Here is a 27,083-nt window from a genome sequence, read left to right on the forward strand (position 1 = left end):
TTCATCCCCCATGCATAGTGTTCTTCGGTGTGAGCCATGATATGGTGATCCCAAGGACCAGTGACGATCCCAGAATATGTCTGAGTTGGCTGTTCATTGACGTGATACATAAAGGTCCCGCTTGATTTAAACCTACTGTCGCCAAACCTTGCGTTATTACCAGTATGCCTGCATCGAAATCGTAATCACTTACGTTCTGCAACACTGGCGATGGATCAACATACAACTACATGCAATCCAGTGTGGGCAAATCAAATATAAATTGTAGACTATCATCATCTGTGACATATACATGTTTTTCAATGTAACAAGACAACGAGCTATAACAATATTTCGTTGAAAATTTGATGCAGAATTTTGATGGGTCGATCACCAGCTTGCGATGCAAATAATTCACCACTTGGGAAAATGTAATAGAACGTGGGATTTTAATGGGCCTGGTCGTGGGGATACTATATCCAATCCTACCATCTTTTCAATAATGACATAGCCACCTACGTAAAATAAGACCCTTAAAGTATCCATGTCTGGAGCGAAAACTAAGATATAACATATACAATTATAAAAAATTTAATTATGAGTTTATTACAAATATATTAAAATATATATTTTATATTGGATCAAATTTCAAGAATCAATTAAAAAAATTATTATTATTCTTTTTAATTAAATTATATATTGTCAAATCAATTTAATTACAAAATATATTTAAAAAAACCAATGTTTGTATTTATAATAATAAAAATATGTTATGACTTATATTAAAAAATTAAGATTTTAAACATGTGTTATTATAATTTTTACAGATATATTAATTTTTAATATTAACAATTAAGAGTGTCAAATTTTTTTTAAACAAAATACAACATAATAAACAGACAAAAAATTCTAATTTACACTATAAAGTTATGTTTTTTAAAATTGTTTTTTACATAACCACATAATAAAATTTGACATTAAAATTTAATTTAATTAATGAAATAAAAGTTTTAAGTAAGTTAATTCAAATTATATCATTGGATAAAAATATGTTAATTACAATTATTAATTCTTATATTACTTTGCATTAACATCAACATAATTACAATATTATAGATTATATTAATACAACCGAAGTTATAGCTTAACTATATATTATTTCATACTAAAACACTTATAAATTTAGTTAACAAATGTAATAAAATACTTTATAATTTCATCAGTATTGAATACACTAATATTAACTTATTCTTATATTTAAATAATATAATTATATTTAGAATACTAACCTTGAAAAATATTTCAAATATCACAAATTTATATTTATTATTACTTTCTTATTAGTGTTCCTATTATTATTTCTATAATGTGATTAATATTAAAAATATAATATTTAACAAAATTATACTTATTCGTATAATGCAAGTGAACAAAATTATAATTATATTAATACAATATAAATAATACAATTAAAATATAAGAAAATACTTAAATTATCTTTTCAAATGTGGTAACACGAAATTTATAATAAAATCAACGAACAATGTTAATACCTGAAATAAATGACAAATATTATTAGAAATATTAAATAAAACAAAATATTTTCAATATAAAAATAAAAAATAGAAAAACTTTACACGTAATAATATTATCTCTTAAATATAATTATAATATTATCAATAAAAAAAAACATTACCTCTTAAGATCTCTTTGAATAACATTATCAACTATGCTACGTTCGAACATTCATGACGCTATACTCTTGAATTAAGAGTGAGACTCGGTTGCTATACTTCCGAATTTCTAATTCTGATACTTGGCGCAATTCTTTCGAATTTTTAATTCATATCGAGACTCGACTGAAACTCGGCGTAATTTATAGAGTAGAAGGAGTCACATATTCAGGGATTCTGAATCCGTGATAGTATGTAACGGATTATAAGAATCCGTGATTTTTTTTAAAAAAAATTGAATCCAGAATTTTGAATTACGAATTGCTTTACTTTTAAAAATTCTTTAAATTTGTAATATTTTAACACATTCTTTTTGATATTATATTATTTTTTAAAAAAAACCCGACATTTTTACCATATTATCATAATATAGTTAATTTTTTTTAAACTTTTCATTGTTCCCTTCAGTCTTCTCCTATTTTAACAATTCCTTTCATCTTTGTCCCCTCGACCTTTTTTCCCACTCAGTCACTGTCCCCCTCTCTCCAATTCCCCAAATTGTTATTTTCCCAATATTCCCCGAAATCGATCATAGTAAAAAGAGACCCCAAGTCGATCGAAAATAGCTACTTTGCGTTCTCTTTAGTTGTTTGATAGTGGAAGAGATTTTTGCTGTTGCGATTGTATTTCAGCGGCAATAAATTCTATAAGAATTCTGACATATTGCGGGCCGATATTTATGTAAGGCTCAATCTGTTTCTGTTTTTTCTTTTTAATGAAACTCGCGATACTGTGTTTTCATTTTCTGAAGGATATCAATTTCTTCCCATTTTTGGGTTTGTACTTGGCATTTCTTCTGTTTGACGGAACACTAAAGGTAAATTTTTGTCATATTTTGTTGCTTTTTCTTTAGATGGATGATTTTTGCGCCGGTTTGTATGTTTGTTGGCATGGATGGTGATTCTTTTCTAACTTTTTGTAGATGTAGATACCCTTCATTTGTTTCTTGATTTTCTTAAATGGAATCATTTTACTTTTCTTCACTGATGAGCAAGTTATGTGGTGGCATGAGCTGATGATTGTTTATGCTGCTGCTACTAGAATACAGCTAATTATTTCATTTATTACAAATTTCACGAAGGCTAAGTCGACATCAGAATATAAGATTTTCCAGAACCAGAGAGGGGGCGAGGATGTGGGCATGGAGATCTAACTATAATTTTCCGAGTAATCGATTATGAACATTCAAGAATTAAAGGGTTTGCTATTTATCCTCGTGTTATATATACAATTATTTAAAGATTTAATTCTATTTATTGCACTCTACTTCGTAAGACTAGTGGGCGGAGAAAACCTAGTAGCGAAGAGAAAGCAAGAACCAAAATGGCAGCGGATGGAACTAGAAAGCCACGTGTTCTAGTCCTCCTTTACCCGGCACAAGGTCACATAAGCCCCGCCGCCGCGTTCTCCAAGTTCTTAGCCTCAAAGGGTCTGCACATCACCGTTATAACTACCACACAACTAAACAAATCATCGAAGTTTTCCTCCAGCAGCAGCAGCTCAATCAACATACAAACCATATCCGACGGTTCCGAGGACAATCAGAATCAAACCGAGACATTCGAGGAGTACTTGGCACGTCTCAAGCGATGTGTTTCACAGAGTTTGGCTAAGTTTCTTGACGAACAGATCGAATCTGGTTGTATTGCTAAAGCTATCGTGTATGATTCTTTAATGCATTGGGTTTCGGGCATCGCTCGAGGCCGAGGTTTGCTCACGGTGCCGTTTTTCACGCAGTCTTGTTCTGTTTGTGCTGTATACTACCATTTGAAAAAAGGGTTGTTGAAGCTTCCTTACAAAGATCCTGTCGTGCCAATGCCAGCATTGCCTCGTCGTCTCGAGGTCGAAGACTTGCCCTCTTTTCCCAAGATTATGGATCCTAATAACACCATCATGAACCTTCTTGCTGATCAGTTCTCTAATCTTGAGGAAGTGGATTTGATCTTTTTCAACACATTTGACAAGCTTGAGAATGAGGTAATTAAGTTTGATCTTTTCTCTTATAATAATAAGGTAACCGTATGATAGGGATTTTGGGATCGATCAAAATTTAAAGTAGCTAGATCAGCTAAACCCAAATAGGAAAAAAGTGTGAGTTTACTTCCACATCTTACAATTACCCATTTAATTTAAGAGAAAATAATTTTTTTCCACAAACTTTTTCAATTTTGTGATTTGGTCCAATGGGTTTTCAAATTTTTGGTTTACTATATTGATTTTTCATTTTCGGTTATTTTTATTTTGGTCCAATTGATGACGGATAATTCAGTAATTTTCAATGTTACATGAACATTTTTCGATGTCATATTAGAATTTTTCGGTTTCACGTTACCATTCAAAGGAAATAGGATTGAAAACAAAACAAAAATCAAAATTTGAAAATTTAATAGACTAAAAATCAAAATATAAAAAATTATTTCCACTTAATTTAATTCTTTGGATCTGCAGATGATTGAGTGGATGTCTAGTGCATGGCCAATAAAGACCATCGGTCCGACGATCTCATTACTACAAACAAGCGAGGAAATTTACGACCAAAAAGATCACATGATTAGTGTCTTTGAGCCAACTTGTGAAGCATGCATAGAATGGCTAGACTCGAAAGAAACAAACTCGGTTCTTTATGTTTCATTTGGAAGTGCGGTTTCCCTTCAAAAAGAACAAATGGAGGAGCTTGCATTTGGCCTAGCATTGAGCAATTGCAATTTCTTGTGGGTTGTAAGATCATCTGAAGAAAACAAGCTCCCTCCAGCTTTTGTTTCGAATTTATCGGATATAGGTTTCGTCGTAGAATGGTGCTCGCAGCCCCGTGTCCTGGCTCATCCCTCTGTCTCGTGTTTTATGACACACTGCGGATGGAATTCTTTTCTCGAGGCGTTGAGTGTGGGCGTGCCGATCATAGGAATGGGGCAATGGGCCGACCAGAAGATGAATGCTAAGTTTATCGAGGATGTTTGGAATGTAGGTACTCGGGTTGAATCCGGTGAATTTAAGAGAGAGGAGATTGCTAAGTGTGTTGCAGAAATGGTGTATGGAGATAAAGGGAAGGAGCTTAAAGCAAATGCTCGTAAGTGGAAGGAATTGGTCGGAGAAGCTGTGGAGAAAGGAGGGAGTTCTGCTAGAAATGTTGATGATTTTGTCACACAAATATTTTGTAGTTAATTAATTTGATTATATAGTATTTTAAATATGTTATTTTAAGAATAAAATCAACATTTTCTATCGTCAGGCTGGCAATCCGAGCAAAATATTTGAAATTTAAAAGTTAATGTACTAAAATTGTGATTTTAGTCATGTAAGTTGACATGTTTGGCTTTTAGTCATGTAAGTTGTCAAAGTTTGGTTTTTAAATTGTAACTTGAGTTTTTTTATTATCTTACGTGGCTCATGTGACAAGAATAAAGCTTATATGACATACATTAATATTTAAAAAAAAAAAAAAAGGTGAAATGACAAAATTTTTCCTCATTTTGAAATATTGAGTGTCATATTGTTTTATTTTTTTATTAGATATATTTTAATTTGGGTAATATAAAATTTATTCTCTCCACGTGTTTCACGTAGGATAGACTCAGAGTAAATAAATCATATTCAATGATTTATTGGTTTTGAAAAAAAAAAAGAAGAAGACAATAACCAAAATAAAATCCAAGTTCTTTTATAAAAATCAAATTTTTATAACTTATATGATTAAAAACATATTAATTTACATAACTAAAATTGCAATTTTCGCTCGATACATGTGATCTACGAACTATCTGGTACACATGTTGAAGGTATATTTCTAACTCCAATTAAATGGCATTACACAATTTTATATACATACATGTGTGTGCATATATACTGTGCTCCGTTTGTACTTAATTTTTGGGGGAAAATTAGCAAATTCATCTCATAGGTTGTGAAATTTAGTTTTTGGGCGCTATATAAGTTGTCAAAGTTTGTTCATAGTAATAATTTTTTTTTTTTTCAGTTTTAGCTTTTGTTTTAGAACATTAACATGACGTATAATATTATCGTCACGTTCAATATTGATGGTTTGGTTCCGAATATTGATGTCATAATGTCTGACATGGATGTTCTGCTTAGTATCAAGTCAATATTGTCATGAAAAATTATTAAAAAGAAAAAAAAACTACTTATTGCACTAAAATCAAATTTTGATGTCTTATATGACCAAAAAATAAGAGACTTGTCAACTAAGAAGATGAATTTTTGCAATTACATTTTTATTAAATTATTTAATTTAATTAAAAGATTTGTATGACCACATTTAATATTATTTGTATGAATAAAAAGTAAATTATTACAAAAAAATCAAATAAAATAATACAACAAAAAAATGAAAAAAAATCATGTGGCTTTGGTGACGGATTTGATCGTGACAGATGATCCTAGCAGAAGCCTCCCAACTTCCACACTAAACCTATCATATCTAAGGAAAAACTCAACAAGCATCAATCTTGATAGCAACACTACCATATCCTTTGCCGGGCACTGCTTGTCGCCAGCCGTCGGATTCTCGCTTTCTCTCCCGTTCGACCAATAAACGTACTTAATTAACTTCTCCCCGTCTCCGACGAACCTATCAGGGACGAACTCGTTAGGGTTAACGAATATCTTGGGGTCCTTGGTAGCAATGGGTTGATATCCAAACATAATCTCCCCCTTTTTTATGACATACGATGCGTCGTGGCTCATGATCGTTATGTCCTCTTTAGCCTTGGCATATTGAGATGTGACAGGAGGCTCAATCCTTAAGGCTTCCCACACCACTGATTTGGCCAAGCTCATCTTGTTTAGCCCCGCTAGTGTTATCCCACCTTCCCCATTCACCACGGTACGGATCTCCTCGGCTAGCCGTCTCTGTAATTCTGATCCACCGGTTCCGACGTACTTTAGCAAAGCTGGGAATAAAATCTTGGTGCCACCATATGCATTAAACCCTGTAAGGAAAAGTAAGTTATGAGAAGCCTCGTCTCTGCTGATCCCGTCTTTCTCCGCCTCATCGAGTAACTCCTTGGCCGCCTTATCGAAGTCCTCTCGAACTTTTTCATAACCCGAATTCACAAGGAAAGAAGGCAAAGGGAATGTGTGGAGCAAGAGATCCTCCACACATTTTGGGAGGTACTTCAACCCTAATGTTATCAAAGGTGCAAGCTGCAAAAACAACCACTTATCAAGTTTGGCATTACCATCTCCCCCAACACTAGTATCATATGAGCTCTTATTAGCAAACAAACGGAATAAGAAATCGAAGGACATCTTATCACTAATGGGGTTGAAGTTTGCTTCCCCTTTACCAGATAACTCGGTCTCAAGATCGGTAAACAGCCTCGAAACCGAGCTCCGAAAAGTGGGGATGATTTCTTTGTGCAACCTCCCTAGTAATGACAAAAAGAATCCCTTGAGGATTTCATGCTTGGATTCCGAAGGATCAAGATAGGCACAAACGCGATATCCACCAGTAAAATGAGTTGAAGCCATGTAAGTGCCAATAAAAACGTTTCTCTTTTCGACTTTCGACGTGTCGAAAAGGATAGGGAAACTAACAGCATCAAGAAGAACGACGACTCTAGAATCTTTGGCATTGAAAGGGCCTGGAGGGCTGTTAACCCTAAAGACTGTGGAGTTGTATTTCTTGATTCGGGCCCGGAAGAACTCTTCCGGTCCCTGATTATAATAGTAATCGAAACGGTCCTTTATCGCCCCGAAAAGGGGCAAACCATAACTACCTGGGATTTCTTTTAATGGAAGATCTGATGCAGAAGGGTTTGCAGAAGAATAATAAGACATTTTGCTTTTGTTTGCCTTGAATCGAGATATATGGATATAACTGCGTGTGTGTGTGTATATATATATATATATATATATAATGTTTTCATTTCAAACCCATTTTTTTGAAAAGATATGACCAATTTAAGAAGTCCATGGTGGCTAGCTATTTTATGACATGCATGTTTTAAAATTATTACGACTCATTCAAACTAGAGCCATAATTATTTGAAAATTATTTCTAGCTAGCCAAAAAATTATTTTCAAAACTTAAATAACCATTAATTTAAGTGGTTAGAAATAATTTATTCGTGAAATGCCTTTGAGAAAATTCCATCGTTTTGATCTTTAAATTAGAAATATTCCTCATTTTATGATAAGTCAACTTCAAAGTTTTGAATTCGATCGTTTTCATTTTCTTTCGTTCTTAGAATCCATTTATTTTGTCAATTATAACCTTTCCTTTTCATTTATTAAAAAAATTTTGGGTTTTAAATATTTGTATTTTCGTCCTATAAATACAAGCATAGTTTCACTCGAACGAATTATGTAACTAAAGATAGATATTAATGGTCCTTTCGATTTTGAGTGAACCTCACATTTATTGATAAATATTCACAAAATTGGGGTAATGTCGTAAAGATATCATATAATTTCCGGGAAAAAATTTGTGTGAGACGGTCTCACGGGTCGTATTTTTTTAGACGAGTCTCTTATTTGGGTCATCCATGAAAAAATATTGTTTTTTATGCTAAGAGTATTACTTTTTATTGTAAATATCGGTAGGGTTGACCTGTCTCACAAATAAAAATTCGTGAGACCGTCTCATAAGATACCTACTCAAATTTCCGATTACAAGTCTCTTCAAATCGGCTCGAGAATACGAAATTTAAATATTTATGCTTCAAACCTACTTTTGATTTTGGATTTGTGAAAAGTTTAGCTTAGCCCCTATGGGACAAATAGACCATATTTTCATGAGTTTGTTTCGAATTTGGATTTGATATATTTGACTTCAAAAAAGCAGGTAAAAAGGGAGAATTGAATATTATTATTAGCAAAAACTTTGAATCCTAATTTCATATCGAATCTTGAAATCAAATAATAACTTTTTACAAATTTTAATTACAACTAAACTACGATAAATAAATAAAAACATATAAATACACTTTGGATTTTAATGCTTTTGACTAGGAAAAAGAAAACCCAGACGATATTTTCCGCTAATTAATAATTCTCATACTTGATTCTAGACGTTATAAACATTAAGAGTAGGTCTCTTGTGAGACGATCTCACGAATCTTTATCTGTGAAACAGATCAAACCTACTGATATTCACAATAAAAAGTAATATTTTTTAGCATAAAAATTAATATTTTTAATAGATGACCCAAATAAGAGATCCGTCTCACAAAATACGACCCGTAAGACTGTCTCATACAATTTTTTCCCAAACATTAATGTAGAATATAAAATCAATCGATATTTCAAAAATTAATAAGGTGCAAAAGCTAAAATTATTTTATGGAATTAATTGTTCCAAATCAAAACTACAAGTGAGCCACACCTCAAATATAACATAAAAATATCTATATATTGTCTGTAATATCTATATCATCGTCTTCGTCTTCGTTAAATTGTCATAGTGTTTTTTAGGTATTGGAAAAAAGCAAACTCTATTATGGTAAATGAATCTACTACATATAAATCTATCTCAATTTTATTCAAAATTAAGAGCAAAATTTTCCAATCTTATTTCAATTTAAATGAACACATCACTTCCAGTATATAAAAAATATTATAAAATATCATTAATCTGAAAATTAGATAAAATATTTATATTTAATATTAATTCTATATAATTATGAGAAAATTCAAAAAAAATTAGCAGTAAAATCTAAAAATTTAATGTAATTTCTAAATTTTTACACAAAAAATGTTTAACAACATGATATTTCAATACGTATGTCAAAGAATCGCAATAATATTATAAAAATTTCGGATGTATGTGGGAACTGAATGGCTACGCCAGATTAGGTAAATTTTTTAGACAGATAATATGTTTTTTAGATAGATAATATTTTTTTTAAGACGGTTTCATAAATCTTTATTTTTTATATGAGTTAATCATGTTTATATTTATAATAATAAGTAATATTTTTGACATAAAAATAATAATTTTTCAAAAATGATATAAATAAGATATATGTCTCGTAATTTTTTTTTATGTTAGATATATATACAAGTGGCAATAATAGATTTACACCTAATCAATAAATGTTATCAAGTAATTATTAGTATCTAGAAAACCTACCCAAATAATACCTAACCCAGGCCTAGCTCTTTATAATCAATTGGGCAACCAGGTAAAGTTTGGCAAAAACTTGTGTGAAACGGTTTAATGGATCGTATTTTGTGAGACAGATCTCTTATTTGGGTCATCCGTGAAAAAATATTACTTTTTATGCTAAGAGTATTACTTTTTATTGTAAATATCGATAGAGTTGACATGTCTCACAGATAAAAATTCGTGAGTCCGTCTACAAGAAACTTACTCGTAAAGTTATTACTTCCAATTTTGTGGCAAAGAATTTATTATTATTATTATTATTATTATTATTATTATTATTTTATTCTTTCAATTATGTTGTCCGAGTCAAATTTAGGAATCTTCCAATTCTATGGCCCAAGTAATTTTTTTTAATAAATCTGGAATATATTTTTTTTAGAAAAATCGGTTCATCATGTTTAGACCATTTTTTTCTGAAAAAGAGGAACCGAATTGAGTAAATCAATTTAATTAATTTGGGTTTTAAATAGAAATAAGTCATTTTGATTAATAATGAAATTAAATATTAGCATATAAATTAATTAAGTTAGAAAGTGCTAAGTAGTTACGTACGAAATTGTTTTTTTTTTTAAAAAAAAATTAAATAAAAATGAAGTTTTGTAAAATAAAATTGTGACAGAGATGCCGTTTATGAAGCCAATAGTCGATTAATTCGTACATTTTCTATTTTTTGGTCATGTTGATCAATTTAGGCTCTTGATTCACTAATTTGCATCTTTTTAATTTTAATCATTTTTTTTATAGGGCATTGGAAAATCCATGACACGTACGGACACCAAAATTGCTAACATGACACCAAAAATTGATGATATGTCTTATGTAATGTTAACACTCTGGTAAAATGGAATAAATTTGAAAAAAAATAGAAATTAGTGGATTAAAATAGTTAATTGAGTGAGAAATGGTTTTTTTAGAGAACCAAATAGACAAGTGCTAGTTTAAAAGTCAAATTTTTTTTTTTTGGGTTAAAAGAAAAAAATAAGTGTATGTTTGAAAAAGTAAAAAAAAAATGCAAATTAAAATGAATGATACTTGATAAGCACATTATTAGTACCTTATAATTTTTTTAAAAAAATATATATGGTGGTTTTAAATGAACAAAATTAAAATTTAAAGGGTAAAATCTAAATTTGAAATATAATATAAAATAGTTAAAATAAAAAAAATACAACGAGACATGTTTTAATTATGCCATTTACACATATTTTCGAAACAACTTTTCAAACAGTATTAATTATTTTTTCCAGGTGTCAGGGTGATGTTCTTATTTTCCATTTTAGTCATTTTTCGTGAAAATTATTTAAAACCGCTATTGTAAGGCTGAAATTGGGCAAGTATTAACTTTTGCTCGGACAAAAGCAGAAAAGAATTTCTTTATTTTTCGAAAATCCGTAAAAACAAGTAATTATACACTTAGAAATTAAAAAGACAACAACTTAACAAGAAGCATGGCAAACAAATTAAACGAGATACCTAAAAGTTTGAATCAAGCAGCTTTTGTCAAGGATTTGAAGGTGACCGATGACCCTAGAAGGAGCTTCCCAATTTCAACCTTAAACGTATCATACCGAAGGAAAAACTCAACAAGCATCAATCTTGAGAACAAAACCACCATGTCCTTGCCGGGGCATTGCTTGTTGCTAGTCGTTGGGTCATCGGTTTCTCTCCCGTTCGACCAATAGACGTACTTGATCAACTTCTCCCCGTGTCCGACGAACCTATCAGCTACGAACTTGTCGGGGTCGACAAATATCTTGGGGTCCTTAGTCGCAAGGGGTTGATACCCGAAAATAATCTCCCCTTTTTTTATGATATACGACGCGTCGTGACTCGTGATTGTTATGTCCTCTTTAGCCTTACCATATTGAGATGCAACAGGAGGCTCGATTCTCAAAGCCTCCCATACCACTGATTTTACCAAGCTCATTTTGTTTATCCCCGCTAGGGTTATCCCACCTTCCTCCGCCGCGACGGTCCGTATCTCATAGGCTAGACGCCTATGCAAATCTGATCCACCGGTTCCGACGTACTTTAGCAAAGCTGGGAATAAAATCTTGGTGCCACCATATGCATTAAACCCTGAAAGAAAAAGTAAGTTATGAGAAGCCTCGTCCCTGCTGATCCCGTCTTTCTCGGCCTCGTCGAGTAACTCCTTGGCCGCCTTATTGAAGGCCTCTCGAACTTTTTCGTACCCCGATTTCACGATGAAAGAAGGCAAAGGGAATGTGTGGAGCAGGAAATCCTCCACAACTTTTGGCAAAAACTTCAAGTTTAATGGCACCAAAGGTGCAAGCTGGAAAAACAGCCATTTATCAAGATTTGTGTTACCATCTCCAGCAACACTTGTATCGTACGAGCTCGTATTCGCAAACAAGCGGAACAAGAGGTCGAACGACATCTTATCACTAATGGCATTGAAGTTTGCTTCCCCTTTATCAGATAACTCGGTCTCAAGATCGGTGAACAGCCTCGAAACCGATCTCCGGAATGTAGGGATAATTTGCTTGTGCAACCTCCCTAGTAATGATAAAATGAATCCCTTGAGGATTTCATGTTTTCTTTCCGAAGGATCAAGATATGAACAAACGCGATATCCACCGTTGAAATTGGTAGATGGCATGTAAGTGCCCGTAAAAATGTTTCTCTTTTCGACTTTCGACGTGTCGAAAAGGACAGGGAAGCTAACAGCATCAAGAAGAACAACGACTTTAGAATCACGGGCATTGAAAGGGCCTGGAGGGCTGTTCATCCTGAACACTGTGGAGTTGTATTTCTTGATTCGGGCCCTGAAGAACTCATCCGATCCCTGCTTGTAGTAGTAGTCTAGACGGTCCTGAATCGGCCCGAAGAAGGGTAACCCATAGCTACCTGGGATTTCTTTGAATGGAAGAATTGATTCAGAAGGATTCTCAGAAATGTAAGAAGACATGTTTCTTTGGGCTTTGACAAACTTTCGGGCTTCAATTGGTATAATTGTCTATGAAAGATTGCTGAATTTGTGCATGTATATATAGCGCTTCTATTTCTAGCTTGAGTCATTTAAATAATATATATATATATATATATACACACACACACACACAAATTCAGCAATCTTTCATTATAAACACACACTCAGAAGCGGAGCAACATGATTCTTTACCCGGTCTTTAAATCGGGTGGCCCAAATTTTTTTTAAAAAAAATATATGTAAATTTTTTATAAAGTTAGAATAATATGATATTAGCTCGGGTAGATAAATTTAAAATATTAAAAAAAATTAGAGTTTAAAATTTCAGATTTTTGGCTCGGTCTCTGTAGTGAGACACTCACAATTATTTCATGCAGATCAGGATGGAAGGAGCAATAATTATCCAGGATAGAAAACTTCAATCGCTCTCAACAACAGTTGCTGTACAATTTAAGATTCGAATTACATTATTGTCATTAGTTATAATGGAAAATAAATTATTTATGAACAAATTCCACGTTTTATCATAAATTTAATATTTTATTTATAGTTTAATTTAAAAAAAGTAATTGATAATCCGACCAATCAAGACGAGTTGTACTAATTAAAATAATCTATAAAACCCAATTTGCTCTGTCCTGGTTTATATATCACCTCTCGTTCGTTGCAAGTGGCAACCCACGTCTATCACATGTTTATTGAAAGTATTATGTATTTTAAAATTTAAATCACAGCACATTATTGGACAATAATTCTATAAAACTTGATGGGCCCCGATAAAATAAAAATAAATATTGATGCTATCAGTGTGAGTCGGGTTAGATATAAGTAGGCGATCTACAGGAAGAGGATAAATGCCCGGTTGATGAAGATAGTATTCGGCATATTGACTCTGACTTGGACTATCCACTTAATATTCCGGATCATCCATGACCGGATCCCATATATGTTGTGGATGATATAGATGTAGAAAAATATCCAATCAGTTTTTATTTGAAAAGGCCATATACTCACAAAAATATCATTGCTTTCACGTGTTGGTGGAACTATTGAAGTATAACTTATATTATAATGATAAAAAAATTTTGCTAAAATTTTCGGATGGAATGGATAAATTTTGAGGATGGTAATTATATGAATAAATATCTATGTACGTATTTGTGTAATCTTCGTTTTTTCTTATTTTTTTAATACTCCCAAAACTTTATCTGCCAACACAATTCATGTTTAATAATGGTTATTACTTTGTGCATTCCTGTCAATTATCATATTTATATTTTTATGATTAAAAACATTGCTCAAATATATATATATATATATATATATATATATATATATATATATATATATATATATATAAACCCAGTATTTATACATAATTCTTATTCCAAGGGAATATTGTGATTGTTTTTAGAACGAAATAAACTATAATTCACATAAAATAAAATACAAGCAACAATTAAATTTGCTGTGCTTACCAAAATTAAATTAAGCAGAGTACCAAACCAAAATATCTAAGGAACCAACACATTATATTATAATATATTTAAAAAAATTCATAATTTACTCAAAATATCTTATAATATTGTTAAAAAATTCATAATTTACTCAAAATATCGAAAGTAACTGAGATGATTAAGAAAAATTCGCATATCAACAAAGTGAATCAATTGTTGAAGGGAAGTGGGTGCAACCACCTTGACTCACTCCGTCTATATATATACATATATATATATACATATATATATATATATATATAAATTAAATATTTCATTTTATATATTCAACAACATAAACGTGCCTTTGGATGTAACACGTCACCACGCTAAAAGATTCCGATCATCAAAATTTTAAATTATATCGAAACACTCCTGTTTTTATTTTAAAATTATTATTATTTTACTCTTAATATAAGTCGGATCAACTCATATCACAGATATAGATTCGTGAGATTGTTTCACGAAGGATTCATTGTATATCCATTAGATATATTTTATATAAATCTTGTAATTTTGTTTTCAAAGCCTTTTACACCGAGGCCTGATTTTTTGTTAAGACAACGCTAGAGGCGGTTTTATATGAGAACGGTAAACTGATACAAGGGAGGAAGACGACGCCAAAACCTCCCTAGTACAAGTAAACAACAATAAAGTTACAACAAATTCGAATCTAAGTAACAATAAGCGAGCAATGGCGTCTGGTTTCACAAACCAAGACTTCATATCTTACGTTCCATGAATAAGGCATAAACCAGGAAGGGATTGGAATCTTCACCGACCATGTCAACGCTTTAAAACTTTAACCTATGTGATCAGCTGGTTCAACCACGGGTTCAGCTAGCATGACGAGTGACGATTCATATTTTAGTCGAGTATAAACTTCTGACTTGCAATCAACAGATCAATAGCGTTTTTATGTTGGCATAACTCAGAGTAAAGGAACCAAGAGGACACAAGAAGAAACCATTGATACCTTGCATCACAAAGGCATCCTAGAATAAACTCACGTCTGCTGGAGGTCCATACACACTCTGCCATGAAAATGGTATGGTCCATTTACCAGCTCCACCGCCTGAACAAGATGAAATAGTTGAAGTGGAAAGGAAATTTCAATCCTGAACAAAGTAATCTACACGGAACAGTGCCACATAAAGAAGGGCAGAAAGAAATGGTCGATTGCATGTTAAGTTTAGCTCACCATCAATTTCATTCTGGCTCAGTCCCACAAGTTTGCTGGTTGCCTCCGCCAAATAAAAAGCTTCAGGTATATTATCTCCTTCGGAACAGTAACAAAGTAAGCAAGTGACTTTGATACCTTTAGCCTACCAAAATACAAGAATTGTTCAATAAATGATTTATTGTGTCAACATAGTTAAAAAATTGTCAAAGAAATGTAGAACTTTACAATTAAAGCATCAATAAAAATATGGAAGTTCAATGCCCAGTCCAACAATCCTACAAACTCAATTTTCAGCACTCAATTAAGTCAGTCTTGACTAATAATTTGCATGAAAGAAAAGTCCAACAAAAAAACAAACAAAGATCCATACGCCACTCCTTCGTATGTTTGGATATTTCACAAGATAAAAAAATTCTGTTTTTTTCTTAAGCCTGAAATAAAAGATTCTTCTGAAACACAAGAGATGTTTCACTCGAAATTAGGAGTTTCGAGTTATAAAATGAATCAATGGAAATGCTGGTTCTCAGATCAGATGGTCTAGATTAATATCAGAAAAGTGGAGAAACATGGTTTGTCATTGTCCTATGAAAAAAGGAAAATTCACAATTAACTGATGCTCACTAGAAAAGATATTAAACAGACATTGAGACAGATAGCCAACTAACTGTTGAAACAAAGTAGGACACATTGATCGTGCTTATTAGTAAAGCAAGCTAGAAGATTATTCAATGTCCAATAAAGTACATAAATCATTACCTTAAAGATGGAAAAAAGAGCAGCAAAAGGCAAACTTGGGTAGTAATCATCATCTCCTAGATCCTCAAGGAAAAAATCTTCATCAGGCATTGACCCCTCTTCAGCTAATTCATTCAGATACTTCCATGTGCTTTGAACAGGACTATAATCTTGCAGTCTATTCCACCCAAACCTTTCACAGTCATTGTCACTTCCATCCGTATTGGAACTAGATAAATAATGAATCTGCAAACCACTGATATAAATCACCATTGAATCAGTTAATTGGTTATAACATCAACGGAGAAAAGTAAATTAGTAGGTCACGAGTTAAGGAAGTGAATCCTTTATATTTCTCACTACTAACTAATTAACTATTTTCTCATGATCAAATGCGAAATATCAAAGGTTCATGAAACTAATTATTATTCAAAATTTTGTACACCATAGTTTTGTTAAGCAACACACATATTTCTACAATTCTAGGTCTCACTTAGTTTCAATCAGAAACGGTACATGCGGAACTTTTTAGCGAAAAAATCAAGATTTCATAGACATGATGTAAAATTCAATTACAAAGGGAAAAGCTGAAACCTATGTAGCACGGATACCTTTTTTTTTTTTGAAGTATCGGATACGGGTACGACACGATACGAATACGACACGCGGATACGCGTGTCAAATACGGCAAAATCCGTGTCGTTGACTTTTTTTAAGGTTGACCAGCCGGATACGTTTTGGACACGGCGAGGACACGCCATGGATATGACGTGGATATGTTTTTCAGATACGTTTGGGCAAAATTGTAAATATTAAAAAGTTTTAGGGGTTAATTGAAAAAAATATAATTTCTAGGGACTAAAAAGAAAATAATTTAAAATAAATTGGGCTGGGCTTTTAAATCCCTAAATACATTTGTCTGTCTCTTTCATTCTATTTCTGCTCAAGCGGCTCTTTCATACATTTGCGTTTTTATATTTTGTACTTAAGAAATTATGATTAATGAAATATTACATCTATCTCTATAATTTTTACTTTTCAATACTAAATTTATATAAATATAAATATATATAATATTTATATATATTTTAATGACTGTCGTATCCTAGCCATATCGTGTCTTATATTTTGAAAATTTGATGTATCGCCGTATCCGTATCGTATTCGATACGATACCCGTACCCATATCCATGCAACATAGGCTGAAACTGAAACAAAATTTATGGAAATAATGTAATCTACAGATCTATCATAGCAAGGTCGTATGAAGGGCTTATGAATCAGTTAAATCATCCATGACTTCATTTGCAGTAAATTATTAAAAGATGGGTCCTCCAGAAAGTTTAACTTTCAAATGAAGCTGATCTTATTTCCAACTAGGGAGCTTTCAAATTCATAATATTGCATCATTTAATAAATTAAACCTGAACCCAACTTTTAGCTAAAAACCTTAAATACTATACATTTGGGTAAGTAGTTTCATTAGTTTTTCACTTTATCTGTCCTCTGTGCAGCTTTGATCATCATGTTTATAGAAGAGCAAAACATCATAGCCACATAATGCAGCAAAATGTCCACATAAACTTTACCTAAACTACACAAACATATAAAAGTAGTATGAACTTCATAAAACTTATATCCTCTACGTTTTCTATGGCTTCTGAAAACATTTACCTTCACCATGCCATTGCCATTTACATTTGTTAAATAGCTTTTTCAAGGTCATTCTCTCAGCAGAAAAAAACATAGTTAACATGATACAAAAGAATCAAGACAAAAAAAACAGCGAACAGACCAGACGTAAGGACCGTAAAATTAAGTTTACCTAGGATTCGCCAACGTGTTAAAGTAACAATGAATCACAATCTATACCTTGACATGTCAACTCTTTTCCATCTCCCAAAATCCAAGCTGGAGAGTATGATAACATGCTTCTTTCCATTAGAAGCAGCGAAGCTTGCCATGTTCTTCGCGTAATCGATCATCATACCCTGTTGCACAAGTCATTGGATATACAGTTACGTCCAACAAAAAATCCAGAATTAATGCACTAGATCAATCTTATTCGACAACCCATATGCATAGATCAATCAACTAAACTTTAAAGATTAAATAAATCAAATAGCATCAAATATTAGTTCATAACTAAAACAAAAGTTCTCTACCTTGATAACAGGAGAGCGTTGCTGCACAAGTGTTAACCCACTAGACGATGATTCATAAGCTACCAAATTCAGGCAAGAATGAAAAAAGTTGCAACATTCAGTATTTCCACTAAACAAGACAAATTCAGCAAAATACATAAAAACGAAAATAGAATTAACACGTGTTGACAGAGCAATAAACCCATAAAGAAAACAATATAAAATTTGGAAAAAAAGAATACCTTCGAGAGGGAGAGCGAGGTCCCCACCAGGCGAAGCAGTATAAGCATCATTGCCAACACAAGGCAGCACATTGGGATCGTCCAAGTAGCCGATTCTATCCGCTTTCAGCGACGATATTAGCAAATCCACAGCCAGCTGCCCAACGTTTCCAATCGATAGCGCCGGCTGCAAAGTTCAGAAAAGACAAAACCTTCAAGTAAATTTAGAAAAAATAAATAAATAAATAAACGAATTCTTGAATCGTACATCGTACCAGAATTAAAGTGGAGCAATTAGGGTTCGCTTGCTTCCCTTCTTCGAGACAGAACTCCATTTTCATAAGCTCGGGGGTGCTTGTGCACGAATTTGCGGCCAGTCGAACTGTTTTCAGTATTAGAAATCTTGATGAAGAAGCCAGCGATGTATGATAGACCAAGTAAATCGAAGTCTTTGACCGAAGTTTTAATATACTATGAGATGACCTAACAATCAAAACAAACATAAAAAGAAAAATAAGTTTAAAATAATTACGAATTATTCGATTTATTATATAAAATAATTTTTGACATATTTCAGAGCAGACAAAAACTTGTGTGAGATGGTCTCACGGGTCGTATTTTGTGAGACGGATATCTTATTTGGATCATTCATGAAAAATTATTACTTTTTATGCTAAGAGTAATATTTTTTATTGTGAATATCGATAGGTTTGACCCATCTCACAGATAAATATTCATGAGATCGTCTCAGAAGAGACTTACTTAGAAAAAAAACCTTCAGATTCAAGACGAATTCCTCCTCCAATTTATTTTTTTATTAAAAATATTCTTTTTTTTATTTATAAAAAATATCGCAAAAACAATTATGATAAATCTGTAAGTCAGTTTCTTGTCCCCTTTTCGAAAATTTCAAAATATCTAATATCATTTTACATTAGCATATAACTAGTACATAAAAAATAATTGATTATTAAATTTAAAAGTAACAAAAAAGTTTAAGTATCTCTTTTGTGAAACACTCTCACGAATCTTTAACTGTGAGACGGGTCAATCATACCGAAATTCACATTAAAAAGTAACATTCTTAGGTAATACTTTTTCATGGATGACCCAAATAAGAGATCCGTTTCACAAAATACGATCCGTGATATCGTCTCACACAAGTTTTTGCCAAAAAAATTTTGTCTAAGCTTCTACTATTTTTTTTTTTTATGTATTTTTCCGGGTGAAAGAGGAAATTGTTTCACCATTTTGGGCCATCGGACACATTAATGTCTTGGTAAACTAACAAGCAGGTGAAGACATGGAGTTGTGTGAACTAAGTGAAGAGTATGGAGTACATTGGGACATACTAGCCCAAGTGATTCCAGTACCAAATTGAAGAATGCAAAATGCTTCCAAGCATTCTAGAGATTACTTGGTACAATTATCTAGAAATTACTAGTATATTCTTTCTAAGTACTTACTTTGTAGAACACTTTAGAATAAGATAAAATTGTTTTTCTCTAGAATTTTCCCTTTTAAATTTCATATCCAAAGAATATATTATGGATGGTTCTAGAGAAATAATAGGATTAGACCGATCTTAACTTAAGCTATACGGTGAGTACTATAAATAGTTCTCATTTCATGGGTTACCATCCAAGTTTCAAGTGTTCAATCTATGCGAGTCTTTCTAAATCTCTCTTGTATTATTATTGCCTCAATTTATTACCTTTCGGCTAGCATTGATTTATTCAACCTCAATTTCAAGCTTCATTTCATAGGAAAACACACATTCAGGAGACACGACGAGTTTGGAGATAGAAGCTGTATATTAAAAAAATTATACATCAATTTCAAGCTCTACCTCAAATAAACTCTCGATAGTTATATTATCGGAAGATCCATTCAATATGTACAAAAAAAGTTCTAATTCCAAACTTCAAGATCTTTAAATAATGGAACTGTAGGTTAGGTTAGAGAGAGTGCTGAAAATTCCGTACTTCAAGATCTTTAAAAAAAACACATGTTTTAGTCGAAAGATGGGAGTGCAATATAGGCACTATGTAAACCATTGTTTATCATTTTTCTCTATAAAATTTATATTTGGGAACTATACCTAATACTCCTTCAGAGAGAGTCTCCGCCATTATTGTCATGCCGGCCTGAAAATATTTTTCTTCTTCACAAAAGTTTTGCACCACTGAATCATTTGAAACATCATTTAATCTTACCAAATAGAAGGCCACATCCTTCGGTACATATTCTGATAATGGCACATCTTCACATGGTGAGCCTTATAAAATTTTATTGAACTCTGACATCCTCCGATATCGACTTCCATCTCATGATATCAATGCGGTCTCCATCCACAACCATATACCATGCATCCATGAATCCACTACGGTAACTTCCTACACATTTGGAAGCACAGTAACAATCCTTCTTGTATAACATACATCAACACATAATGACAAATGATCCAATCCAATCAAAGGACATTTTGTAAATTTGTTATTACAACAAAATGTTGCCCGCATGTGGTAGCTTCCAGATTATTCAAGGTCAGGCGACATTTTGTATTGGTAGCAAATTTACAAAAATGTTATTTGATTGGGTTGGGCCATTTATCATGATATGTTGGTATACGTTAAAGTATTACTAATATAAAAATAAAGGACTCATAATTAAGAAAGTGCATTTGTATATGGAAAAAAAGTAACGGGAAGACTTTTTTTTTTTTTTGTGCCATGAATGACACAAAAATTGATATGGGAATTATTCATAAGGACTGTAAAAGATGTTTTTGCTAACATTCACCAAGTGGCGATCATTTTTGTTATCAATATGTTAATGTTATTTCTAATGCAACTTATCACCTTTTGTGTTAGGAGTTTCTAATACGAGTTTCCTATATAGAAATTTATAATGAAGACATTATTGACCTTCTTGCTGAGAAAAATCAAAAAGTTGAAATTTATGAGAGCTTGTTGGCAATTTATGGATACAAAACTTAATATTGTAACAAATTTCTTTTCATGCACAAAGGCTTTTATTTGTTTATTTGTTTTTTCGCTCTCCAGTGTGAAGTAGTATATGTTGCACGTGGAGAAGGTTTGATGTCCATAGTGCAAATGAAAATAAAATTAATTCAGTCTTTTTACTTTTTGTATCAATTACATATATTCATTTATTATTTTTGCAACTAGTATGCACTTTGGTCGCATGAAAATGAATGCTCACAGTTGCATCTCACACACTATTTAGGGAATGATATGATGTATTCTTTGAATTTACCGATGTCGTGTTTATGAGTTGTTACTAGCGTTTGTTATTGAGATGTATGCTTTATACCTCTCATTTTATCTAATTGGTGTATTTGTCACGAGACATGTAATTGAAAGCAATCAAAAGGACACCTACTCCAGATGGTTCGAATTCTGATGATGTTATTCGAGTCTTTGTCTTGGTTTGTAATGTTAAATTCCATTTCCCCATTTGACACAATATAATATAATTTTTTGCATAAAATGAATGATTTATCTTTATGTCCCTCACTGCTCTGATATTTTTTGAAAAACCACAATGTATTTTTCGAAATTATCTTGAATTATTTCCATTGTATTGAATTTAAGTTTCATTATTTTGATTTTCATTTTATGATACATATCAATTTGTATTTTATGTTGCCATTATTGTTGTTGCTTGTCTAATTTCTTCATTGTAAAACTAGGTTGACTTAGTTGGATCAGAAAGAGTAGCAGAAACTCAGGTTGGTGGAGTTCGTTTGAAGGAAGGAGAACACATTAACAAGAGCCTAATGGTTCTCGGTTATGTTATCAACAAACTAAGCGGGGATGGAAAGCAAAGAGAGTTGAAGATGTATTTCAATGTAAACATAATGAAAAATATATATCAACCTCTCTAATTTCTTATGCAGATTTCACATTCTCTCCGCTCAAGATTGGAGCGTGTGACATCCAGCATTGTTTAATAATTTAACATTGAAAACAATAAGTTTTGTAGTACAATATCCAGTAAACCCAGTCTTTTTCATAAAAGAAACATTGTCTCTACTATATAGAAGTCCAAAATAGATGAAGTGCGGAAGTGATTACAATCAAACTTAAATAGTTAAAAAAAAACAAAAATTTGGGGATTGATTATCAGCCCCATGACATCTCTTGTTCATCATCATCTAGTTGTTCTTCATTCTTATTTGGGGGGAGAGTAAGTGCGAGTATTTTGTAAAATACTCAAAAATACGAGGGCCGATTGATCATAATGAACAACAAACATACATATATATTTATACGATTCAGAATATAAGCATGTAAAATATGAATTAGAACAAAACAAAACAAATGACATTGAAAATCATATTATTTTCTGTGGTTAACAGATCATTCCCTAATTTAATCCTCTAAGGGCAAGACCATGCTAACGATTATTGTATCTCATTGCTTCATGTTCATAACAAAACTTATCAAATATCAGAAATTCTCTTACCATTTCAAATATAAATCATAACAGTGTCTTCAATTAATTTCAAACATGATTTTTAATGCAATGATCATATCGAAGCAAATATTAAATTGAAAGAATATATCACGTCATCGAATGTTCAAACACATACATATATATTTTAAAACCATAAGCACACTTGCACTAAAATGTTTAAAACGGGAAAGGAACTTGATGTTGGTTGCTCAAATTCTTTGCCCAGATATTCCTGAAACTGCTTCAAAGCAATCTACTTTTGCTACTCTAATATGACACTTTCTTCTTGCTCGAAAATGGCTGGAACTTGGACAAATTCCTTGCTTAAAATGGACAGCACTTGGACAATGATTTTGCTCAAAAAAATACTGCTAAATGGACAGCTCAAAAATATAGAGAGAAGAATTGCTTTGGTCTGGCTTTCTCTCTTGATCTAAGCCACTATTTATAAGGGAGCTTGAGCAGCTGAAACACCGCCTCTTTATGGTCATTACAACCCTCTTTTGCATTAAACAACCATAATAGTGATGTCAATGTTGGAATTATTTTGTGGGCTCACATAATTTAATTAATTGTACATGGACAAGTTATCTAATAAAGGACCCAATAAAGTGATCTAATTAATTATGAGTTTCCAAAGTATTAAATAAATTGGTATGGTCCACCTTATATGTAGAAGCCCAGCCCAATTAGGTCTTCTATGATGGGTTGAAGACTGCTAAGGTTATATAAGGTTATGGTCTCCAAGGCACAGCGAAGATAACACAGAATATATACGGCGCTCATATTCTAGATCTCTCTCCTTCTCCCATCAAAGGCAAGAATAAGGTGGTCGATTCTCTGTTGCCTTGAAAGATCCATAACTCTGACGCTAGATCAATCAATGGATTCTGGTACGTGTTTACTGTTATTCATATTTTTTGATAATTCGACATGAATTCCTGGCGTGTTGTGATATATGGATTTAATCACATGCTTTATAGATTTATTTTATTAAATCTCCAACAAGTGGTATCAGAGCCACGCTCATGTTGAATTATGAGAATTTTTTTTAATTGATGGATCGAAACAGAAAAGTACGTTTTATTCCCAGATCTGAGGCGATTTTCTAATCTATAAAATTTTGGATTCAGATCCGATTTTTTTAAATAAAAAAATAAATTATTTTTTTTCTGAATTTTGAATCTGAATAAATTATGTTCTTTGGATCTAGTATTTTCGAATTTACATCCAAAATTCATATTAATTTTCGAATTAAAAAAAAAATCGAAAATCTAAAATTCGAATTTTCGGATTCTGGGATAGGCCGTCGGATTCATGGAAAATCGGACGTCGACAGCCGATTTTCGGCGGCGACTTCTGAGGCGTTTTGTTCGCAACACTCTGGCGCTCATATCCATACCATATATTGATCGAAAATCTCCGCGGTGTGATTGTATTGTGACCTGAATCTCGAAACTCTGGCCGCGCGAGTACCGTCAGTTTTTGGTAGATTCCGATCGATTTATGGCTGATTGTTGGTCGGAGATGGTAGGGTAGTGGTCGGCCGTGATAAGGGTACTTCTGGTAATGGTCGCCGCCGAGTGGTATTGCCGGAGAAGGTGGCGGCGCCGGTTACGTATTGTTGGGTTAGGGTTATGTCGAATTTTGGGATTTTTTGGTGACTTAAGCCCTTGTTGGTTATCCAAATTTTGAAATCCAGAATTTTGACTTTTATTAAATTTTGACTTCCGCAATTCTGATTTGTGAAAATTAAATTCGACTAATTCAAAATTTAATTGCATGAAATAAAATTAAAATGGAATTATTCATTATTTTATCGTCTTTGTTTATTTCGATAAAATATTTGTGGATAAATAATTATGAGGTGCAAATATTTTATTTCTTGCAAATTTGGTCTTCATGCTTTATTTGGCTCAATCAAAGTTAAACTAATATATTGTATCTCAAATTTGGTTAAATTTAAATTTCATGTTGATAAAGTGATTTTTTTTAGATATGTAGATATTGTTCAAGTTCAAAATAAATTGTGCTTCAATTTATGCGAAAATAGTCGGCCCAAAGGAAGACTATTTTTTGGCCAAATTTCAAACACAATAGATGATTTTAAAGTGCATCTAGATCTATGCGGAAATTAATCGACCCAAAGGAAGATTATTTTTTGACCAGATTTTAGATTCAATATATTATTTTCAAGTGCATTTATATCTATGTGAAAAATAGCCGGCCTAAAGGAAGACTATTTTTTGGCCAGATTGCAGACTTAAAAAAAATTGTGTTTATATTTATGCAGAAAATAATCGGCCCAAAGGAAAATTATTTTTTGGTCGGATTATAAGCACATAATTATGTGGTCTTAAAGCGTGTCAAAACTATGCAGAAATTAATCGGCCCAAAGGAAGATTATTTTCTTGCCAGATTGTAGACACATTATATGATATTAAATTGTGTTAAATTTATGCGGAAAATGATCGGCTCAAAGGATGATCATTTTCTGGCCAAATTTTTGTACAATATGTGGTACTAAATATGTGATAATTTCGGATTTATCCATGCATGCAATTGTCGGTCCAAAGAAAGGCATATTGTTGGCCGGATTTATTATCAATATTTAATAACCATGATGTTTGAGTGTACCACTTACAAATTGTTATTTTTTGTCCAAAGACTAAATATCAATGTTGTGCTAGGTATTTTTTTATGGGCCCACCACCAGCATGCTTATATTTTGTGATTTATTTAATTCAAATATATGCAGGACCATATTTATTGTGAGTTTTTTGTTCTATTTTGTCATAGCATCTTCTATATCTGTCAATCTGAACAACATTCCAGTACTTAATGGCTCAAACTTCAAGAAATGGAAAGAGCATGTTATGATAGTGCTCGGCTGCATGGATTTGGACTATACGTTAATGGAAGATCATCCCGCACTTTTGACCAGTTCAGGAACTGCTGATCAAAAGGGTTCTTTGGAAAAGTGGGAGTGATCAAATCGCATGAGTGTGATGATTATGAAACATTCCATTCCAGATAATATAAGGGGTGCAATTCCCGAAGAAAATGATGCTAAAAAGTTCCTTACTCAAATAGCAGATCGTTTCGCTGCAAACGAAAAGATCGAGACAAGTACTATTCTGAATAAACTTGTCTCCATGCGGTACAAAGAGAAAGGGAACATAAGGGAGTACATAATGGAAATGTCAAATCTTGTGACTAGACTAAAAGCATTCAAGTTGGAATTGTCGGAAGACATAGTCGTGCATTTAGTCTTGATCTCTCTGCCTGCGCAATTTAATCAATTCAAAATAAGATATAATACCCAGAAGGAAAAGTGGACTTTGAATGAACTTATTGCGCAATGCGTTCAGGAGGAGGAGAGATTGAAATAAGATATGATTGAAAGTGCTCACTTGGATGCAAATGCATCATGCCATAAGGAAGAGGAAGAAGATCATGAGGAAAGTGACAAGAAGCGCCACGAAGAGCAATAAGATAGGCAAAAGCAAACATGAATACGTTCATGAATTTTTACAATGATTTGGAAATATGAGTAGGTCTCGAGTGAGACGGTTTCACGAATCTTTATATGTGGAACGGGTCAACCCTATCGATATCCACAATAAAAAGTAATACATTTAGCATAAAAAGTAATATTTTTTCATAGATGACCTAAATAAGAGATCCGTCTTATCTATTTCAAGTAACATGAACCGTCGCATAAGGCAATTCATGTCATTTTATTCAAATGCATTACAGATATTATAGTACTAGTGAAGAAGAAAACACGGAAAACTACCATCGTATACATTATATCTACCATACTTTTGTAACATGCGTACTTTGTGGCTTCATTTTGTTATGTATGGAATAATTTTTTTCCCTATTTCAACCATAATATTTTATTTTCTTTGGTATTTATCTATATCGGCCACTTTACGAATGTTTAATGTTGCCCGTAAAATATATTTCATTTTTTATGTCATAAATATACTGTGTATAAATAGGCACATGTACACTAACAAAAATATATTT

The 27,083-nt window shown here is 32.4% G+C and overlaps 5 protein-coding genes across 15 annotated transcripts; 2 read left to right on the forward strand and 3 right to left on the reverse strand.

The window, feature by feature from the left end:
• Positions 1–2,130: 2,130 nt before the first annotated feature.
• On the forward strand, positions 2,131–4,940 carry LOC142554232 (mogroside I-E synthase-like). Of its 8 annotated transcripts, none has more exons than XM_075664926.1 (4): positions 2,131–2,393; positions 2,464–2,529; positions 2,988–3,689; positions 4,161–4,940. In XM_075664926.1, the coding sequence occupies exons 3-4, from the start codon at positions 3,036–3,038 to the stop codon at positions 4,872–4,874; spliced, it is 1,368 nt and encodes a 455-aa protein (XP_075521041.1). In that variant the 5' UTR covers positions 2,131–2,393; positions 2,464–2,529; positions 2,988–3,035; the 3' UTR covers positions 4,875–4,940. The 8 variants fall into 8 exon arrangements, with proteins under 8 accessions (XP_075521041.1, XP_075521045.1, XP_075521043.1 ...); XM_075664930.1 differs by having other exon boundaries at positions 2,993–3,689; XM_075664928.1 differs by having other exon boundaries at positions 2,497–2,529.
• A 1,049-nt stretch (positions 4,941–5,989) lies between these two features.
• Positions 5,990–7,537, reverse strand: LOC142552569 (allene oxide synthase 3-like). The gene has a single exon (XM_075662251.1). The coding sequence runs from the start codon at positions 7,506–7,508 to the stop codon at positions 6,066–6,068; it is 1,443 nt and encodes a 480-aa protein (XP_075518366.1). The 5' UTR covers positions 7,509–7,537; the 3' UTR covers positions 5,990–6,065.
• Positions 7,538–11,192: 3,655 nt separating this feature from the next.
• On the reverse strand, positions 11,193–12,858 carry LOC142554233 (allene oxide synthase 3-like). The gene has a single exon (XM_075664933.1). It carries the CDS (start codon positions 12,764–12,766, stop codon positions 11,324–11,326), a length of 1,443 nt encoding a protein of 480 aa, XP_075521048.1. The 5' UTR covers positions 12,767–12,858; the 3' UTR covers positions 11,193–11,323.
• Positions 12,859–14,876: 2,018 nt separating this feature from the next.
• On the reverse strand, positions 14,877–19,026 carry LOC142554235 (uncharacterized). Of its 4 annotated transcripts, none has more exons than XM_075664937.1 (8): positions 18,842–19,026; positions 18,588–18,753; positions 18,367–18,425; positions 18,074–18,192; positions 16,223–16,457; positions 15,485–15,608; positions 15,260–15,358; positions 14,877–15,123 (listed from the first exon to the last, which is right to left on the reverse strand). In XM_075664937.1, the coding sequence occupies exons 1-7, from the start codon at positions 18,905–18,907 to the stop codon at positions 15,279–15,281; spliced, it is 849 nt and encodes a 282-aa protein (XP_075521052.1). In that variant the 5' UTR covers positions 18,908–19,026; the 3' UTR covers positions 14,877–15,123; positions 15,260–15,278. The 4 variants fall into 4 exon arrangements, with proteins under 4 accessions (XP_075521052.1, XP_075521050.1, XP_075521051.1 ...); XM_075664935.1 differs by having other exon boundaries at positions 14,877–15,168; XM_075664936.1 differs by having other exon boundaries at positions 14,877–15,172.
• Positions 19,027–21,644: 2,618 nt separating this feature from the next.
• LOC142554803 (uncharacterized) lies at positions 21,645–26,440 on the forward strand. The gene is made up of 4 exons (XM_075665482.1): positions 21,645–21,662; positions 22,282–22,430; positions 25,807–26,015; positions 26,082–26,440. Exons 1-4 carry the CDS (start codon positions 21,645–21,647, stop codon positions 26,438–26,440), a joined length of 735 nt encoding a protein of 244 aa, XP_075521597.1.
• Positions 26,441–27,083: the final 643 nt, after the last annotated feature.

The sequence above is a fragment of the Primulina tabacum genome, chromosome 8 (genome assembly GCF_025594145.1).
Source record: "Primulina tabacum isolate GXHZ01 chromosome 8, ASM2559414v2, whole genome shotgun sequence".
Taxonomy (NCBI): domain Eukaryota; kingdom Viridiplantae; phylum Streptophyta; class Magnoliopsida; order Lamiales; family Gesneriaceae; genus Primulina; species Primulina tabacum.

Bases quoted from the DNA above. Each gene is read 5' to 3' on its own strand.
- LOC142552569 (XM_075662251.1), bottom strand. From the start codon at position 7,508: ATGTCTTATTATTCTTCTGCAAACCCTTCTGCATCAGATCTTCCATTA.
- LOC142554232 (XM_075664925.1), top strand. From the start codon at position 2,428: ATGAAACTCGCGATACTGTGTTTTCATTTTCTGAAGGATATCAATTTC. The intron at 2,530-2,987 runs GTAAATTTTTGT...CTACTTCGTAAG, and splicing joins TGTTTGACGGAACACTAAAG to ACTAGTGGGCGGAGAAAACC. The intron at 3,690-4,160 runs GTAATTAAGTTT...TTGGATCTGCAG, and splicing joins TTGACAAGCTTGAGAATGAG to ATGATTGAGTGGATGTCTAG.
- LOC142554233 (XM_075664933.1), bottom strand. From the start codon at position 12,766: ATGTCTTCTTACATTTCTGAGAATCCTTCTGAATCAATTCTTCCATTC.
- LOC142554803 (XM_075665482.1), top strand. The intron at 22,431-25,806 runs GTATTTCAATGT...AAATATATGCAG, and splicing joins AAGCAAAGAGAGTTGAAGAT to GACCATATTTATTGTGAGTT. The intron at 26,016-26,081 runs GTTCTTTGGAAA...ATTCCATTCCAG, and splicing joins AGGAACTGCTGATCAAAAGG to ATAATATAAGGGGTGCAATT.
- LOC142554235 (XM_075664937.1), bottom strand. From the start codon at position 18,907: ATGAAAATGGAGTTCTGTCTCGAAGAAGGGAAGCAAGCGAACCCTAAT. The intron at 18,754-18,841 runs GTACGATGTACG...TGAACTTTGCAG, and splicing joins ATTGCTCCACTTTAATTCTG to CCGGCGCTATCGATTGGAAA. The intron at 18,193-18,366 runs GTAGAGAACTTT...CTTGTGCAACAG, and splicing joins AACGCTCTCCTGTTATCAAG to GGTATGATGATCGATTACGC.